This window comes from Pholcus phalangioides, unplaced genomic scaffold (genome assembly GCF_987345545.1).
Source record: "Pholcus phalangioides strain wild (caught in Gottingen) unplaced genomic scaffold, Ppha-v1.0 ptg000015l_1, whole genome shotgun sequence".
NCBI classification, from domain to species: Eukaryota; Metazoa; Arthropoda; class Arachnida; order Araneae; family Pholcidae; genus Pholcus; species Pholcus phalangioides.
Genome location: NW_028301608.1, coordinates 20,526,318 through 20,547,217, shown reverse-complemented (window position 1 = coordinate 20,547,217; position 20,900 = coordinate 20,526,318). Strand labels below are relative to the sequence as shown.

The window sequence follows — 20,900 nt, the reverse complement described above, 5'->3', positions numbered from 1 at the left end:
TTGGTTACCGTCGTTTAAGTGTCCGCATTTAAAGTTCAGGCCGTCTCTGTTTACTTGTTTGTTAACACGTGATTTTGTGTTTTTCAAGGTATTTTTAGTTGAATCAAATGCTTACAGTAGCCAAGACCAAGTTCGAGAACAGTTATTGATATGCCTGTCACGTGTTCAAGGTGCCTAACGAGCCGCGCTACTATAAAACGTCCCAAAACCGTGAGTAAAAATAATTTAAATGCTGTACACGTCATATGTGTATGATTCCCGTGATTTTAAAATTCTTTCACGCACGTGCGCATTCTTTCTAATACGCGTAATACCTTTATTATTACCATAAAAAGGGTTTAGGATGTGAAATATTGATTCAATGGTTTAATATGCACCACATCAATGAACTGGAACCCCCTCCCTCCACCTATCAAATAAAACTCTCATAATTTTTCGATTGAAATTGGAGACCGGTTTTTGATTAATGCACCACATGAAAAAAACAACAACATGGTATAATATTAGTTTATCTGCCCGCGAGATTTTAGCAGTTTGTGTGTTGTGAAATAATGTTAGTAAAACTCACAATGTATAAAACCACTTTAGTTTTCAAAAATATATGAAGCAGAATTAAACTGTAGGCTTTGTTTGTATCCTTTTTGATTATAATCACAGGAAAACTAAGTAGGGCTACACTCTTCGCGAGTTTTACTAATGTTTTTTTACAACGCTGTAACAACCACTGTTAAAATTTCGGGGCAAACAAAATAACTCAACTTATATTATTGCTAATAAAATATTTACCAATACCATACCATATTGTTTTTTTCACAAGGCACATTAATCAAAAACCGATCACCAATTTCAATCAAATAATTATAACAAATTTATGTGGTAGGTGGAAACAGGGGCAATCAAATGGTGGTTTGTTACATTTAATATAATACTGTACTGTATAGTTATTATGACAGTGAAACCACGCTACAACCATGCTCAATATAACGATAAATTTTTATTCTTTGCTAAATTTATGGCGTTATTGTATTATCAATGTTATTATTGTACCATATCGTGTTATTTATTGTATTATTATAATATTCTGTTGCGTTAAATAATGATTAAATACCGTTTTTATCAATAATTTTTATGTACCTTAATACTTTATTTTGTTTTTCCTCGAAGGGAGATGCTCTGTGCAAACAATGCTTTTACCATGTTTTTGAGACCGAAGTTCATGAAACCATACTCAGAGGCAAATTATTCAAACCTGGTGATTATGTTGCTATTGCTGCATCTGGTGGTAAAGGTTAGTTAGCTTGTGCTTATTATCAGTTCATTGTGTAGTTCATCATAGCTTTCATAACATAAAAATTCAATCATCTATCATTTTTACTTCAAAATATGAAAGACAGATGGTCGCATCAGCAGATCATGAAATAAGCATAAGTGATTAATTCCTGTACATGACATTTACGGGAAAAACTAGCTGTGCGAAGAGATTGATGTTTAGGAAAGGAAAATATTCATCTCTTGGACTTTCCTTTCCAAAAGATCAATATCTGTTCACACAGCCAGTTTTCAGTGTATATTGTATTAACAAAGGAGAGGGCATCTTTCTCTGCATAAGCACAATTCTAACATAAATATCATAGGTATTAGGGCCATACATACACACACACAGAACACACATTCTGCCATGTACCAATTTGTTAGAAATTCTGCAGGTATGTGAGGAATACCAAAAACACATTAACAAACACTAATAAAGAGATATGTTTCACAGTGCAGTTTCTTAATCAAATAAATGAATAATTCTCTCAATAATTCCAGAAACCTGAAAATAAGGGCAAAAGAGGGAAAATTCCAAAAAATGTATGAGGACACTCAGAATGACATAAAAAAATAAGAACATGTCCTCATAAAAAGGATGATGTCTGGTAACCCTAATCTTTAATGTGTGATGATTTATTATAATTAAAAAAACTAATTAAACAAAATTAAATTTGAATTTTCTTTATGTTTTTGTTAATTAAAATGCATTATCGTTCGTTCTCTCATCAAATTTTTTTCCATCACAGACTCTACAGTCTTGGCATACGTGCTAAAACTCCTGAATGAGAAGTACAGCTATGGCCTGAAATTAGTACTTTTATCTATAGATGAAGGGATCACAGGTTACAGGGATGATTCTCTTGAGGTGATTATGTAATCTGAAATGTTCATTTCAACCTTGATGTAAATAAGCGCTTTTGAAATATGTATATGCACATACATCTCTATGCACATTAACAATGCACAGTTTAGTACATTGAAAAAATTTTCATAACATCAACTGTCGCTTCAAAATAAATAACTTCCGGAAAATTAGGTATACAATGTCATATAGGGATAGTGTATATTTAATCTCCAGGAGTCAGTTAATAATTGCAGTAGAGTCTCGAAAGTTCGAGTTTCCAGATAATCCGAAACACTGAAAATTTTTTAATTTCCTTCTTGAAACCCTCTTCCTCTATTTATTTTCCCTCCAGACCCTAACTTTTTTATTTTCATTTCTTTCAAGGAATACTATGCAGTATGTACGTATTGTACGGTAATTTCAACGTGAAAGAGAACCAGGCAGCCCTGAACCCAATAATGGGGAACTGGAATAATAAAATGTTAGACTCCTGAATGAACGTAGACCATTTTAACTTTTATAGTGGAGGGGGAGGGGGGGTCATTAAGAAAGAGGAGCAAGTTTAGCTGTTTTCTTTGTAATGGTGGATGATGGCGTTGTCCCAAAATTGTACATAAAATCATAGGAAAGTCGGATGAAAGCGATCAGTGTCCCAATGTCGTTCACCATCAATCCAATCCTCAACTCTTCCCAATCACTCTCTCATCTTCACGCCCTTTTCACATTCTTAATTTTCTAAAACACATCAGATGACATCTATATCCCATTCAGGAATAAAAATACAATTAGTATGGCAGCACTGTTTTTGGCTGCCTTTTTTGTTCATGTAAAACCAACATTTAAAGCATTTTTAATTATTTTTTTTGAATAATCAAAAATGTCCAAATCCACTTTCTACAGTACTTTTCTATGTTCTTCATCTTCAGTTACTATGGAAATATTGCAATTATGTGTTGTTTATGAATGCTAAGCATTTTAACTTCTAAGCCGTAAAACTCAACCGGACACCTTTGAAAATCTATTTGCAGTTATGAAAACAACATTGATGAGTTCATTAATGATTGCCATTCTTTGAACTACCAGATAAAATGTAATGTGTTATAACTATCATTTCAAAATAATAAGCTAATAATTTTTCGTTTGTGCATTTATTTTTCAGTCTGTCAAACGCAACAAAGAAGATTATGGTATTCCTCTTAAAGTATTGACGTATGAAGTATGTATATATATGCCACTTTTTCTTCAAGTCGAATATGCTAAAATTGAAAAAAATAAAATATCATGGATTTTTTCAAACCTTTTTTATATTACATTGATGCCTTGCAATTTGATAGTGATTCATTGTTTAACTAATATCATACATGACATGATGTCGCTCTCCACTTGTTAATGCAAGATATACAGAAAATTGGATGTTGTGAAGATATTTATTTTTTTAGATGTTGATATTTTAAGGAAGGAAAAAAACTCATCTCTGCCTCTACCGAGAGTCAAACCCTGGTCCCTTGTTTGTCAAATGAGTGCTCTCACCACTAAGCAGCAGAGGAGATAGAGATTTTCCTTCATTGGAGTGTATATATGCCGAATGAGACCATGCAATGGACAGTCTGACATCATGTCATGTATATATAGCTATCTGGTGACTTGTCGTCCATGAGCTATTAGCTGATCGTGTCATACCGTCCATGGCATAGTCCCGTTCGGCATATATATACTCCAGTCAAGAAAATATCTCTTCTGTAGCTTAGTGGTGAGAGCACTCGTCCAGCAAATGAGGGACCCGGCTCGACTCCCGGTAGAGGCAGAGATGAGTTTTTTTCATTCCTTAAAAAATCAACATCGCAAAAAATAAATATCTTTACAGCATCTAGTTTTTTGATCATGTTAATATCATGTTATGAGACCATATTTTTCATATACAGTAGGTATATGCCTATGTATGTGGCTGAGCATTTTTTGAGCAATTTTTTTAAAAATTTTGTTGGAAAATTTGTTCTGAACTTGGAGGAGAGGTTGGTGTATATACTGGTCAGTTTTTCTAGAGAAAAAAGTTTGCTTGAATTTTTTATTGGGGGGGGGGTGTTCTTATGTACGAGTATACCGTAGGTCTATCTATCATTTTCATGTACGTGAAATCCTTGGAAACTTGAGTGTCTATTAGTGGAAGCCCCTTGTGAGAACTGAGAAAAAAGGAGAGTTTTATATATTACTTCTTTTAACTCACAGACAAAATGGGAGTGGAAATTTCAAAAAGTACACAATCCTTGTGATGAAATATAGTTTCAGTCTCAATTTTCTAATTCACTTGGCATTACATGATATTCGTTTGAGTGCAGTAGTCTCGATAATCCAAGATAAACAGAATCAAGGCCACCTTGGATTATCCAAAAAAAACAGTATCTGAAAGTCTGCTTTTGGGGGGGGGGGAATCACCCCCTTAACTGCCACAGGCATATTTATACGTCTTTACTCTTTGTGATCGAAAAAGGACAGTACTGGAGAGCGGATTGTGAAAGATTTCTTCTGCAGTTAAGGGGTTAAATCCACACATTGATACTTACTCTTACCTATTTTGTTCTTAATTCAATGGCTTAGTTCATTCCTATTAGGGCTGCCAAGACCGATGGGCTCTTATTTCCATGGGGGGGGGGCGGCGGCGAGAGGAATGTTATTATGTTTTTTACACTAAATTTACTGTAGAGGGATCTATAAAAGTTCTGACATGGGGTCAATATCCTTGAAATTAAAATCATCCGCATTTGTTGGAAGAATCAAACAAAACAAAGGGTGTTCTTTTCGAAAAACAGAAAGAGGTTTGAGAAAGAATTAAGAAAAATTATAGCTCCTTGGATTATGTGAAACCTCAAATTTACTAGAATTGAATTATACATCAAGGCTTTACACAAATTAAGTGATTTTTCATAGAAACCTATAGAAAATCATGTTTCTGCTACCAAATGGCATTCCTGATGTATATTAGCTGAGGTATCACTGTATGTAAGTGCAGTTTAAATTCAGATTAAAGTTCATAGCTTGGTATATTTTTACACATATAAAAAATATTATTTTTCATCTCTGTAGGAGCTTTATGGATGGACCATGGATAAAGTTGTGAAGAAAACTGGCAGAAAAAACAATTGTTAGTGGATTTGCAGTTTTTTTTAAAAGATAATTAAATTGACTGAATAATTTTGAATATATGGGTTATTGAAAATATTTAAATGTTCTTGTTATGAATCTCAATGAAAATCTTTTGCCTGCGCATAGGTACATTTTGTGGAGTTTTTAGACGACAAGCTCTAGACAGAGGTGCCATGTTGCTTGGAGTGGACAAAATTGTCACTGGTACGAAAACAATAATATTGGTGATATAGTTATTTTTCTCAAAATTTTTTTTTTTTAATCTACAGAAATTAGAGAGATATCATTTATACAAATGACTTGGATAGAATTTAGTAAGTTTAATGTGTGTTACAATTTTCCATTAGTATTTGGGATCATACCATATTTCCCTGCATTAGCCAGCATTACTGGAATGATTGAGGGAGACCAGCATGCTAAAATATCTATTTCCTGGGATATGGCCGTAACCGGGGGTGGGGGCGGACAATTTTAGGTGGGAACCTCCCTGGTCCAGTGAAAGGAAGCTGCTTGTATGTGGAGGCAAGAAAACAACTTTCACCCATGGTCAAAATTAGTCTTTAATGAACTTAAAAAATGTTTTTAACAAGCATAAAATTTTAAAAAAGAAAAACATATTTTTTTAACTTGCAATAATGTTGGATATGAAGCATAAAATTGTGACTTGTCTGCAAAATTGGTAGATGCCATACAAATCTTGGTATTCCATGTCTGAAGTCAACTCATATGCTTGGAACGTAGTTTCTCAGAAATCAGTGTTTTGTTGCATGTGGTATTCTGATTGACAATACAATTCTTGATTATTACTCAACAATTGCTACCATGTCTGCAATAATCCTGTGAATATACTTGAATGCACATTTTTCACAGGAAAATCTTGTAATTTCAAATTGGTTCAACTCTGGGTAGCATAAGTGAGAGTATTGCTGTATTTCAATATTATTTCATGTGAAATTTGTTTGTTACCATATTTTGCCATGCGCTCCCAGGTTGCATATTATTACTTTTTAAATTTTTTCATATGAATTTTCTCTCTTATTTTGTCACAGATATAGCGAGTAACAGTTAATATGCTCAAATGGATCAAATTCATTCATGTATGTGTATTTATTTAAATTTAGTTCATGCATTTTCTTACATTTTTTCAGGTCATAATGCCGATGATGTGGCAGAAACCATTTTGATGAATAGTAAGTTTTGAGATCTTAATTTGTTTGATAATTTAGATCACAATTGAATCACTGATATTAAGTGTTGCCAATTGCCAACCATGTCAGGTGTACAATTTTTTATTTTCAGTTTTACGAGGAGATATTGCAAGATTGAAAAGATGTACAGATATAGTCACGGTGTGGTATAGATTTGCATATTAATTTCAATCTTTTTAGATTTATTTAATTAATCTGTGTATCACATAGCCATGGAATTTATTACTGTGTTATTTCTAATGAAGTTAGAATATATGGTATGCATGCTTTAACTTTTTTAACTGAAAATTATTTCTAAATCAGCTAAAATTTACTAAAAGTATATATTTTTAATTTTGTGTCTGATTATCCTAATTAATAAACTTTTAGTGAAACCATTAGGTTACAAATATTTCTGCAGTATAAATCCGATTTATTTTTGAGTACATATTGTGAAGATTAATACCTTTGATGTATGTCTTCTTTTGAGGAATATGCAATTGAGCAATTATATATAAATATGTAATAAATAATATATATATAGTATTTCGAGTGATATATATCTGTATATATCAGGGTTCATGTAGTCCTTGATAAATCACTGCAGTCCTTGAAAAAAATAATAAGCATTTTCTAGTGCTCATAAAAAATGTTTTGGCATGAATTTCTTCCATCAATTTTTGTCCAATAGACAATAGTGCATTAGACAATAGCAATGAGTTATGGGATAATGTTGAAAACACACACACACAGTACATGTGGTCATTCATATCTGGGGTATTTCTGTGCCTAAAATTGTGCAGCAAAACACTGTGCTCAAGTTATTGCTTCAAAGTATTTCAAACTATTAAATTAATGAATCTCAGTTGCTTATAAGTAAGCTGCCCGTATTTCCTCGATAAAAATTAGAAAACTTGGTATCCCAAATTCAGGAAACCCACCAATTGCCACCAAAAATGTTGCCAAAGGTAAGAAAAGTTGCCAATTATTGCTAAAATTGTCAAAAAATAAGTGAAGTAGAAAATGAAGCACCATTGTATTGAAGCGGTAGATTTGAATGAGTCCAATGAAAAAGAACATTAACACGAAAATTCGGTATGTGAGGTGAATATTTATAATTATAACTTCATTTATAGGTTGGGAAAATAATTTTAATACTTGATTTCAGCAGTTAGGAATAAAAATTGAGTAGGCTTTGTTGAAAATCAAAGGAACACAGGGCCGTCATTTCAACTTTTTCCGGGGGGCAAAGCACATGTACTCAATGCATGTATATATATATATACCATTTTTAGTGTATTTTTGAAAGCCGGGACCCCCCCCCCCCCCCCCCCCCCGGCTTTCAAAAATGACGGGCCTGACGGAACAATTGAAAATACTGGAAATGCAAGGAAATTTTTTTGTAAGAAAAGTTGAAATGACCAAAGTTACATGAAATACGGGAATGTCAGAGTCATGTGGTCACCCTACCTATAAGCCTATGTGCTTTCTGATTTCTTCAATGACTAGGCCTATAAATTTCAATACTGTTTCAAACAAAATTATTTCTGCATAGATGCCATTTGTATACCAAACTACAATTGGGTTTTTTTTAAGCAAGACCTTTAGAACATAATATTGTCTACTAGTCAAAATGAGAACTCTATTACAGTTTTAAAAATTAAATATCAGTAATAAATTAGTATTTCAAACTCAATTAAATTGAGTAAATATTAAACATGAGTTTTAAGAAAATCAAATTAATTAATTTTTTTTTTAAATCATGATTTTTATCAATTGCAATATGAATGTCCTTGAATTTTAGCATTTTACCTGGAAAAATGCTTGAATGTTTTTTTACTTTCAAAGAGTATGAACCATGTACACACAGCTTTATCAGAACATTAATTTGTGTGAAATATTTTGTAGCATCAAATTATAACATGCTTTGAATGTTCGGTGAATGAAATATAATGTATTTGAATTTTTGAAATGTTGAGTAAATATATTATCAAAATGCACATAGACTCTTTGCAATATGCATATGATAACTGATCACAATATTGACACTATCACCACCATGTTCAAAAAACATGTTTTAATGTTGAAATTGATTTGTGATAAGCTGAAGAGTAGCCTGACAAATCTTTCTTTGCAGTTCAAAATTTAATTCCTAATCACATAGTTAAAATATTTTGTTTTTCAATGTCTTTTCTGTAGGGTTCAGAAAATACAATATCCAGGTCCAAGCCATTTAAATACACATATGAAAAAGAGATTGTGATGTATGCCTATTTCAAAAAGCTTGATTATTTTTCAACAGAATGTATATATTCTCCAAATGCATACAGGTAAGTGAAAAAAAAAATTTTTAGAGGCAGTCAGTTATTGTTCATTCCATATAAAACATTTTTTATTTTAATGGAAGGAGCTTTTGTTGGCTACATGTTGCAGTAAATGCAAAAAATCCTGTGGTTATGCATAATTGCTAGTTATTATGCATAATCACTGACTATTTTGGTAAGTTTGATAAATTTTACCAATTTATGACACTTACCTGTGATTATGTATAACCCCGAGTTCATATTCGCACGTAAATATGATAAATCATTGATGGATTACTCAAATTTATATGACATTATGCTCAAACTTCAGTTTAGTATGATAAATTTTGCCAGTTATGTCTAATTTGTTTGCACATAGTGATAAATGTAAGGAAAACAGACATTAAAAGACACATATACATATGTATACAGTCAAACCTCGTTAGTGCGTCACCCGGCTAACACGTCACTCCGCTTACCGCGTCACCTTTTGGAAGTCCCAATTGTCCTCAGGCAGGAATTGGCACAGCTATGACTTACTCCATTTAACGAGTCACTCCGCTTACTAAGTCATATTTTTGCTCTCCCAAGAGTTACTCATTAACGAGGTTTGACTGTATATATATTATGTTTCTAGCTTCTTTACACTTATGTGATGACCACTTTATCACATTTGCCGTAACATATATACTGTTGTATACATTAGATATCAGAATTTCTTTTTTGTCTTTGAATGACATGAGATGAAAATATTGTCAAAAATTTTTTTTGATATAATCACATTTAGGATAATGAAAATCGACGAGCATATGAATCACTAATCCTAATATGTAGTTATGATTGATATATACAAAGAAAAATGTTTCATCATTAGGACTATTATGGACATTTAAGTGAAATGCAGTAAAAGTCTGTTATAGCAAGTATAGCTTATGACAATCTCGATATAATGAGTGCTTTGCAGGTGATTGTCAAAGAGAGCTAATGTTACAAAAAAACATCTGCTTATAACGAGACGTCCATTATAACAAAAAATTTTCTGTCGAGCTGTTGTTATAACAGACTTCTACTGTTTATTAATCTTTCAGGGTTGCTATTATTATGATAGAGAGATTTCAAACTGTTTGGGCATCTCTAAAAAGTTATTGACCGATTGCAGCAAATCAGCATAAGTCTAGCTAGACATTTACATAAATACATTCTTTGTCCTCTTCGTATTCCTTAATGACTGATTCCTGAAAATTTTGTTGTTTATGTTAACAAAACATTGACTTTATTTGCTCTTTTACAAGGACCAAACTGCATGAAATCTCTTCATCATTGTATTATGTTGATCATTTTCCTATAAAAATTTTTGATTTTCTCTTCTGTACCCAGGGGTATGTCCAGCCAAAATTTGGGTCACTTTTTCAGACCAATCATAAAATACAAATGAACACACAATTGAAATTAGTTGGAAATTTTATTTCTGTTGTGGAAAATTAACTAGAGTGTTTCGCTTTATACAGAATTACTTACTTTTCACAAAATTGATGACAATTTTTACAAAAATAAGGCACATTTTCACAAAACAGGACTTTAAAATATCCTGGGTAGACCCCCCCTTCCCCCCCCCCCCCGGTGCCACAGCGTGTGGATGAAATTATAAAGTACAAAGGCTTCCAACAGCTGGCTGATGCGAAGATGAATTCAGGAAAGAAAAAATTCAACTGTACTTGTGCAGAATCAAGAACCCAAGTCCTCTCACTTGCTGGGTGATTTAGCTTCCCCACAAGGGCAGTTGAATTTTCTTTCTTTCCTGAATTCATCTTCGCATCATCCAGCTGTTGAAAACCTTTGTATGGATAGCAAAGAGTGGCATCATCCTTGGAGAAGTATCTATTAAGTATATACTAGTATATACACTGCTGGCCACCCAAATTGCAACACCAAGAAAGACAAGAGATATCGCAACAATATTTATTTTGTAGATAACATGTTGACCAAGCATCAAATGATTAAATTTATAGACTTCTGTGAAGTGTGGTTCCTGCCAAAATCAGTAGCCAGAGTAGCCGCCATTGTTGGAGATCACTGCAGCCACATGCCTCGGCATTGATTCAAAGAGACTTTGGATGTGTTCTTGGGGTACAGCAGACCAAGCAGCTTTCACGCGTTGCCAAAGTTGATCTGGTGTGGCAGCTGGGGATGTAATCTGGGTCAATCGTTGAGCAACCATGGACCACATGTTTTCTATCGGCGAAAGATCCGGAGAGCGAGCTGGCCAGGGAAGCAATTCAATCTGGCGATTGACGAAGAACCTTTGGACAATGCGTGCCACGTGTGGTCGCGCATTATCCTGTTGAAATATGGCTGTGGGCAAGCCCTGAAGGTAAGGAAGGACAACTGGCTCCAACACCTCGGAGATGTATCGCTGGCTTTTTAAAGTACCGGCAATGCGTACTAGAGGAGTGCAAGAGTGATATCCAATACCGCCCCATACCATAATACCCGGTGCAGGACCAGTGTGGCGGTGCATAACGCAGCTGTTCAGCATCCTCTCTCCACGGTGTCTCCAGACTCGAATCCGACCATCGTGGTGTTGCAGACAGAAGCGTGACTCGTCAGTAAAGACAATTTCATTCCATTGTGCCGTCCACATCCTTCTTTCATCGCACCATTGGCGGCGGAGACGTCTGTGGTTCTACGTCAAGGGTAGACGAAGCAATGGGCGTCTTGCGACAGACCACTCTGCTGTAAACGGCGTCGAATGGTACGCGCAGACACTGGATGATGCGGTACAGACTGAATGTGCTGTGCTATGGTTCGTGATGTGGCTGAGCGATCCGTCACTGCCATACGCACAATACGCCTGTTATCATGTGAAGTGGTGCACTGAGGTGGATGCGATCGAACACGTCGGTCCGTCGTACCCTCCTGCATCCAACGATCACATATCCGCATTACAGTTGTTTGGTTTCGTCCAACACGACTACCGATTTCCCTGAAAGATAATCCACAATCTCGGTAAGCTACTATCCTTCCTCTGTCGAACTCGGATACTTGATCAAAAGATGATCGCTGTTTTCTACGAGGCATAATTGATCGTTTTTTTGAAAAAACCACAAGAAAAACACAATTGCCGTACTTCGAATCGTCGAAATCTCCAAGCCTTAAATAGCGCTTTGAAGTGGCACCACAGGCGCGCGTGATGTGCGTCTGCGCTGAAATTCTAATCATTTGCATATCTCACCTCCGCTAATGCATGTTGTAAATTTCATATTATTTGCATGCTTCCTTCAGGGTGTTGCATTTACGGTGGCCAGCAGTGTATAAGTGTATTAAGTATCTATATTATCAAATTTGAATTGAAGTTTAAATTAAGTTTTATGCAAATAAGGTGAACCCTACTTTTATATTTGTCCCTTCACTTCAGTCTTTGATTGTGTGTTTCTTGAAATTTCATGTTGAGATCAAAGATACACAAATTCATATTTCAGTTTGCTTTAATAAAATTCATGAAAATTTATTTTCTTATTGATTCCATGTTTCTAGCACAATAAATTATATTTATCTCTTGTATCAGTTTTATGCTGTTCGTAAATAAGTTAACATTCTTGACTTTCTCTCTCAGAGGTCATGCTAGGGCTTATTTGAAAGATCTGGAAGCTATCAGACCTCGATCAATACTTGGTGAGTATGAGAAATTTTCAAAACTACAGCTTATAATTACTTATTCAAGGATAGATTTATTATTTTGTGCAAAGTTGAATTAATGATTTGTAACACACTCTGTGAAGCTATTGATGGTCTTGTATGGCCATTGTACTCTACTAATTGTACACAATTAGTAGACATGGGACAAACAGTGATTTGACTGATGCAGAATATTTGGTTAATTTTGTGGCAGAATGCTGAATATTCTGTGGCTGAATATCAGTTCTTGTTTTTTTTTTTTTGTCATTAATGAATGGTGTTCTTGGTTTTAGATTGAAAATTATATTTAGTATAATTTTAAATCATTGATACTGATCTAACATAAAAAATTGGCATATTGAATTACTTGGATATTGATCTACCATATATTCAGTGGCTGAATATTGGCTTCTTTTAAAATTCATTGCCATTATAACTTAAATTAAAACCTTTAGTTTTAAATTAAAAATAGCATTGAGAATAGTTCTAAACAATTGAAATTGATCTTTTATTAAACAATTAATTTTTTTAATTAATATTTAAAAATTGTAGTAATTTTTTAATGTCATGATATCTATAATCAAATTTAACAAATGGTAATTATATCATTATATCATACCTTAATATTACTTAAAGCATATAATTTTGCTTTAAATACTTATAATTTTAAAACAAATCAAGGGTGCTATTTCAAGCTAAATTTATTATGGACTGTATATTTGTCCTGTTGTCTTTTTTGTGATAAGCATATAAAATATTAGGTACATTCTTTTTATCCTTTCCTGAAACACAGCATTATTCAGAATATCAATAATCCTCCAGCCTTTCAAACCGTGGGTTCGCAAACTCTGGCCCGTGGACCAATAAGGATTGGAGTAAAACTGCTCTTAATGGTCACTCCTCTTTTATGGTCAAATAACAGTTAACCTTACGTCATAAAATAATTCATTTTTAACCCCTGGTTAAAAGTCACTCCTCTTTTATGGAAATTATTTTTTGTCCCACCAGTGTCCGTAAAAGAGGGGTTTTACAGTATTAAGTATTAAGTTATGCAGAAAGTACTTTTGCACCAATAAGATATGTTTAAATTCATATCGCTAGTATTTTTCAAAGACATTTGGTCTATGTAGAAGTAATTTAGTTCTTATACTTAGGGGAAGAGAAAGAAATAAGCATTATTTTCTTATAATTATCTCACTATCAAATCTAAAAGGATTAATAGCATTGTTTGTCAAAGTACAGGCATCCTTCGCTTTAAGCGAGTAATTGGTTCCACAAAATGATTGTATAAGATGAAATCAAAAAAGTAAAGTTAATTGAATTTAACATGGGTAAGATAGGGAATGGGTTTTTTTTTTCAGAAGTATAAAAAAAAATTTTTTTAAAACCAACTTTAAGCAGCTAAATATTTTGAATGTCATAAATAAATCTTGTCAATTTTTCTAGTGAATGTGACCGTTTTCTTTCCTGAGGAGTCTGGTGTGTGATAGGCTGATAACTTTTTTAATGAAAGCAGTCGAGATTCAGCTGATGAGGAGTATTGTTCATCTCTTTATAAAGACTTTAGGAGCAAAGCTAGATAACTCTGAATATCCCTTGCAAATATGATGATTCTTGATACATTTGGATTGTTTTCTTTGATTAAAATTCTGATGGTTCCTTCCACATTTATCTCATCTACATTAATAAATCCAACGGATTTTGCCATTTTAAATATGTTGTATCTTTAATTTGCAAGCCTATTTTCAGGACTAAAATCAAACTACAGACCAAATTTAGCAGGTCACAGTTTTAAAATTAAATTTTCAAAATCGCATTATAGCAAAACTGCGTAGAGCGAGGGATACCTGAAACCAAGTATACTATAACTATAATGAATACAGGGTGTTTAAAAAAGAGTCATCCGATTTAAAAAAATCATAACTATTCAGCTTTTAATCCATTTTGATTGAATATTGTATAGGTAGAAAGAGAGGCGCTAACGCTCTTCCTTTGGCCGCCACTTCAATGTTTGTCAAGATGGTGACTGCAGAACAGAAATCGTTTTGTGTTCTAAGCTTTGCGAAGTGTGAGTCCGTAACAACTGTTCATCATGCTTTTCATCGACAATACCCTGGTGTTTAACTTCCTACCGCTCAGAGCATTAGGCGATGGTATGAACAATAACAGACGGGTTGTCTGTGTAAAGGGAAATCCCCTGGCCGTCCCCACATGTCAGACAAGAATGTGAAGTGCATCTGACAGAGTTTCGCACGTAGTCCACAGAAATCCACTAGCAGGGGATCCAAACATGCTCGCAAAAGTTTGGGAGAATTTGACTACCGTATAGACATATGCCATGCATCCCAAGGTGGACATATTGAGCACCTTTAATTTGGTTTGTGAAAAAACTATGATTGGCCATGTAATATAAAATTAATCTTAAGTGTCTATGTTCAATATTTTCCATAATATAATCATTTCTAATCGGGTGATTCTTTTTGAAACACCCTGTATATTCAATTTATTGCAATTATTATTTTACTGAAAGATTATCTTTCTTTTAGATATAATTCATTCAGGAGAATGCTTGACAACAAATGATACTGCAAAATTACCAACAAGAGGTGAGATAATATTGCTCTTCAATATTTCGCTAAATTTATTTGTTCATTGAAATATCTGTGTTATGGAATATTAGAATGTTTTTTGACTGAATAATGATGACCTAATGTTATCTTTAATGATTTTCCAGGTAAATGCAAGAAGTGTGGTTATTTTTCTAGTCAAGATATTTGCCAAGCCTGTGTCATGCTTGATGGACTTAATAAAGGCATAGCTAAGTATGTGTATACTCTTGTATGCAGTTTTAAATTTTGTATATATATAGTTTATTTCTTGAATTGTTTTTTATTTTTATGGAATATACATGCTACGGTTCATGTCTGAATTCTACTTTACCAAACACCAACTCTGGCCATATCCCTATATTGCAATTTACTTCCATTTACGAGTTGGATTGGAAATAAAGGCATCATTTATTGGTGGTCACCTAAAGCTTGTTGAAGAAAATACCTCATATTCTTTCCTGGGTTTGACCTGGGACCATGACAGCAACCTTCACAGTGGTAGATGAGCATCTTGCCACTTGGGCGCTATGTCTGAAGTCTAGCATCTTTGAAAAGTGCATTGGTTTTTGTTTTAGGAGCATAATCTTAAATCAATTTCTTATTTAAATTATTTTAGACATGTTATAAACTGAATTTTATTTTAGTTATTCTGAATTTGTTTTGAAAATTTAGGTAGTTTCAGGCAGCTATTATCAGACAGTAGTTACAGTAGATTTTACAGACAATTGTTTCGGTAATGAACAGCAATTATAGAAAACTAAATTTTGTCTTTAGGAGAGTTGTGGATATGTGGTCTTTGTGTTGAGCTCACAAATTATACATGTTTCAATGTTGTTACTTTTTTTCTTCACATTACGGTGCATCAACTATGATTGCAGTGGTTATTTCAAGAGATATGGTTAATTTTGAAAATGTTCATCATCAGGACTAAATGCCTGCAAGTCATAATCTTATTCCTTAACACTAGAACAGTGAACCTTTCTGTTACCCTAGAACAGCTACTGGGGTATCATTTTGACACCAGATAAAAATGACATAAATTATAAGTTGAGATCATGCTAATTCTATTATTTAAATGCACTTTTTAAAAAAAAATGTCATTTATAAAATGAAATAAAATAAAACGATCATTGATAGATAATCTACATATATAGAGAATTGTGAGGGAAAAAAAGGTGATTTTTTTCTTTGAAAAGTACTTTAAAACTTTTAAAATTATAATATAAATAGATTATTTGAATGGATGGGAGGAAAAGGATGAAAACTATTAATCAAATAGTCTTTACTAGTATTACAGTGTTAAAAAGATTACATGACATTGACAAAGAAATTTGTTAATTATATTCATATCTATTAGCAATCCATGCAATAATAGACTGGCACATTTTCCACAAACTATCTTTTTACAAGAATTACAGGCTTTATTGGTTACATTTCCTTTGCATTTTTTCACTTCACATTTTCTGTGTTTTGGGAAAGCCTCTGATGTTAGTTTAGGCTGAGAAATTTTAACTTCATTGGGGGTTTTTTCCTGTTCAATGCAACTTGAGCATAATTCATTTGCCAGATTCTGCAAGTAATGTTTTCTTGAAATTTGTTGTCAGGATACAGATTTGTACATAATCCAAGAACTTACTGCGGCAATGTCTAAAATATTAAAAAAAAAGGTATGTACAGGCCATCGTCTGGAACCAGCTTTGACTGAGTATTTTTGTGTCATTTGATCAAAAATGTCTACACATTTAGCTTCGTTGTAAAACTGGATGTTTTCAGGGGTTTTTTCATTATTGCTTACAAAAACACTTGTGTACAAAATACCCAATATAAGTAAATTTTTTGTTTTTCCCTTGGTTCTTCTCTTAAAAAATATTTCGTACGGGAAATCTACCACATGAATTCAAATTCACATCAACTTCTTTCCACTCAGTTCCATCATGAGATACATATGCATCTGACTTTACTTGGGGCATTATCAATATCTATATCACTTTCGTCATATTCATTTGTTTGGAAAAATTCTTCACTATCAGAATCTATATCGGAAATACAGTCGACCCCCCGTATTCGCGGGGGTTACGTTCCGGGGGTGACCGCGAATACGGGAAATCCACGAATAACCGAAACCATAGGCTTTTTTTTGTTATCTCGTTTATTGAACATCATGAGAAGAGCAGGATAGCTCAGAGGTATAAGGGAATGTAAAAGAGGGTGTAGCGATTGTTGGCGATGTTTTCTGAAAGAACATTGTGATTTCTGCTTGCCATTTCTTCTTTTCCATATCAACAAGTATGTTGAAATATGTTGACAAGACTTCCTCTACCAATTTTTCTACATGTGAAGGATGTAACACGTAACATAGAAGGATCTATATCATGAAAAATAATCTATTGCTGATTTGAACTTGCAAAGCCCTTCCGCTGTGTTACTCATGGTGAACACTTGCCTTCCACTTCTTTATCTTGATCTTCTTCATCTGGTACCGCTTCAGTTTCAGGACCAGTCAGCTGCATTAATTCCTACTCAGTCAAGGAGGAATTGCTTTGAATTGCTCTGAACTTCCTCTGAATTGCTACTAATTAATTAGCTGTTCGACTTATATATTCATATCATCAAACCCTTCTCCACCCACCTGTTTCGCTAATGTGACAATGTCTTTTATAATCTCTTCAGTTCGATCTATAGGAATAGTTGTGTCCTGCAGCGCACATTGTGGCCAAAAGTTAATCCAACCCGATGTGACTATTTCTCTCTTAGGAGCTGACACGGCTCTAGTTAGTGATGACAGTAATTTAATTTTTTAAATTACTATATTTTTAGTACTTTCATTTTTCAATGTCGTTAGCGAGCCATCCTAAACATATACAACACAAATTTTATAAACAAAACTCATGAATGATGATTTCTGAGTGTTGCAAAAAAAAATTTTCAATAAAGGAAAAACAAACCACGAATACGGGGGGGGGGGGGCGATTGTAAATAATTCATCACCATCAGATTCATTTTCAGATAGATCTTTCGGCAAATGTGCAATTTCTTTCAATCTGAAACTTTTTTGTGAGACATTGTTGCTCTAGCAGAATTAGAAATTATCATAATTTATGATAAATGCAAAGAAAACGCAAAACAACAGAGTTCATCTAGGACAAAACTATTTGGGGGGTGTAATAGGCACGTTTCCACAAAACACAGGTGGCCAAACGTCATACGAAGAGAGAAACAAATGCTTCCAATTAGAATGCATTCCAAACTTGTTGGTGTTGAAATGACACTATCAGGCATTCCAGGTATATCGGGTTGGAAAACTTCTCGATATTTGAAAATTTTTTATATACTTCGTAAGGAAAATGATAAAAAGTCACAAAAATTGTTAAATTCAGAAAAAAAAAATGGTGCAAAGTAATCATGATAAAAATATCCCAGTGTCATTTTGACACTGACAAATGTTCTAGTTTTAACACAGCTGCTGCAAAGAAAACACTTGCAATTTTTTAAATTTATTTATTGTTATTTTTTCTTATTTATAGCCTTGGAGTTATGAAAAGCAGCAAACTGAAAAGGGTTAGTCTCTATTTTTTAGAATTACTCTATACAGGTGGTTCCCAACAGTTTTGACTTTCAGAAACCTTTTTGAAAAAAATCTGTATGGAAAAGCCCCTTTGGCACCTTTATTTTGGCCACCTTTTTTATTAAAGTTGCCACAGAGCACAGGTTGAGAACCGCTGCTCTACACATACAGGGCATCCTTCTAGTCCCAACTTGGCCTTTACCTCTTAAACGTTCATCATATAGAAATGGTTCCAATTAAAATAATTCTCAAAATGGGTTCAGAAATCACCCTGCACCAGTTTTGACAAAATAAAAAAATTAAATTTTTATGATTCCCCCTGTCCTGTAACTTCCAATTAGAAAGTTGTTATCCTGTCTCCATTGAGGCCAACAAAAAAAATTCCATGTACAGTGTGATTCCTGAACATATTTTGAGCATTTTTCAAATTGGAACCATTACTATATGATGAACGGTTAATGAGATGAACGCTGAGTTGGTACTTATAGGACACCCTGTATATCTATCTCACTCTTTATAAATTACAGTGAATCCTTGATGTAACAATAATGTGCGGACACCAGTATACCAAGAAAAAAAATCGTTAAAAGGAACTATCATTGTATCAAGTATTGTTGTAGCAAGGTTTCACTGCATATAAATAGTACTGTATAAATGAAGGTATAATAAAAAAAAACACCATGTATTTTATCAAGACATGATGTGTTTTTATGGATTTTCAATGTTTAAAAAAGTGATTTTGTCTCTTTTTGGAGGGAATATTTAGTGTGGTTAAGAATACAGATATGCATCAGTGAATTAATAGAAAAATAGTGATAAATTTGTTGTGAAACTGCCTCTTACATTTTTATGTCATGTAAACTCATTTCTCACAAATTATTTTATATCTAGTATATAAGACATAATTACTGTTTGATATTTTAGATATTTCTAAAACATTGATGGAAACTAAAAATTTATAGTTTTGTATCTGTATTACTGATACAACTATAACAGTTTTCCAACATGTTTCTCAAATTCAATATAGTTTTGATTCAAATTCACATTTTTTTGTACAATTTGTTTCTTTGTCTTTTGCTAAATTTTAGTTATAATAAGATGCTTAATAGTTTCGCTCTAAGAGAAAGGCCTTGCTAAAAAATTTCAAGATGTATGATAAAACTGCTACAAATTTCTTAACAAAAGAAAATAGCACAATAGCAGATTTTTATAGAGTTCACATAAGATAACGTCATCAAAAACTCTATAGTCTGTGCTAGGGCATTTCTATGCATGGTTTTAATATATCTTGCCAATTAAAATACTATAGCTATTAGAATTTTTTAAAATTATTTGTTTTTCTGTTATAAAAATATTAATGTTGTGATGTCATACATAATCAGTTCATACATAATAAATTTTTATATATTTTACAGGTTGAAGGATCAATTTGTTCTTCGAGCTGTGGATCGACATGTCAGTCTAGATGATGAAAGTTTTTTTTAAATTAATTTCATTAATAAATTTTATATTATTTTACCAATTGCATCATTTGTTTTTCAGTGAATTTTATATGGTTTCTCAAAATTTCAGATTAAAATATTTTACAAAACTATGCATCATAAATCTTGAAAAAATATTTTTTGTGTATTTACAGTTTTAACACAAAAATTAGAAACTTTGCCTGGTTTTAATTTATACAAAAATTGCCACGTTTTCAAGACAAATAAAATTTAATTGGTCGAATGGTCGACGCGTTTTGGCTCTTCAATGGAGAGCCGTCATCAGGACCTCGTGGTCAGAATTCACACGAATGAGTCGTAGAGGGGTGATGTTTGCATCTGGTCGTCCAAAGAGTTCGCCTTTGTATTTTCTGCATCCAAAGACCACTCGGACACAGCAAATACAAAGGCGAACTCTTCGGATGACCAGACGTAAATATCACCCCTCTACGACTCATTCGTGTGAATTCTGACCACAAGGTCCTGATGGCGACTCTCCATCGAAGAGCCAAAATGCGTCGACCATTCGACCAATTAAATTTTATTTGTCTTGAAAACGCGACAAATTTGTATAAATTTACAGTTTTATTTGTATGAGATATTGGAAGGGGAAATAGAGGGTTTTGCTCAACACATTGGAGTCTATATTTTTTGAGCAAAAAGTCTTGTTCAGTTGCTAACCTCTGTTGTAGATTACTAATGATGATGAATGACATCTCTCCACATTTCAGTTTTGTTAGTTCCTATAAGAATTTCTACTATAGTTTTATTAGTAAAAATT

At 33.3% G+C, this 20,900-nt stretch overlaps 1 protein-coding gene across 1 annotated transcript; it reads left to right on the top strand.

The window, feature by feature from the left end:
* The first annotated feature begins 20 nt into the window (after positions 1–20).
* On the top strand, positions 21–20,234 carry Ctu1 (Cytosolic thiouridylase subunit 1). The gene is made up of 14 exons (XM_089243127.1): positions 21–210; positions 1,165–1,288; positions 2,061–2,179; positions 3,318–3,374; positions 5,240–5,297; positions 5,426–5,503; positions 6,448–6,489; positions 6,599–6,648; positions 8,686–8,816; positions 12,403–12,461; positions 15,011–15,070; positions 15,199–15,286; positions 18,598–18,631; positions 20,054–20,234. The coding sequence occupies exons 1-14, from the start codon at positions 151–153 to the stop codon at positions 20,105–20,107; spliced, it is 1,014 nt and encodes a 337-aa protein (XP_089099253.1). The 5' UTR covers positions 21–150; the 3' UTR covers positions 20,108–20,234.
* Positions 20,235–20,900: the final 666 nt, after the last annotated feature.

Coding starts and splice junctions, on each gene's coding strand:
- Ctu1 (XM_089243127.1), top strand. CDS start 151: ATGCCTGTCACGTGTTCAAGGTGCCTAACGAGCCGCGCTACTATAAAA. Junction 2,180..3,317: donor ACAGGGATGATTCTCTTGAG/GTGATTATGTAA, acceptor TTTATTTTTCAG/TCTGTCAAACGCAACAAAGA. Junction 12,462..15,010: donor CAGACCTCGATCAATACTTG/GTGAGTATGAGA, acceptor TCTTTCTTTTAG/ATATAATTCATTCAGGAGAA.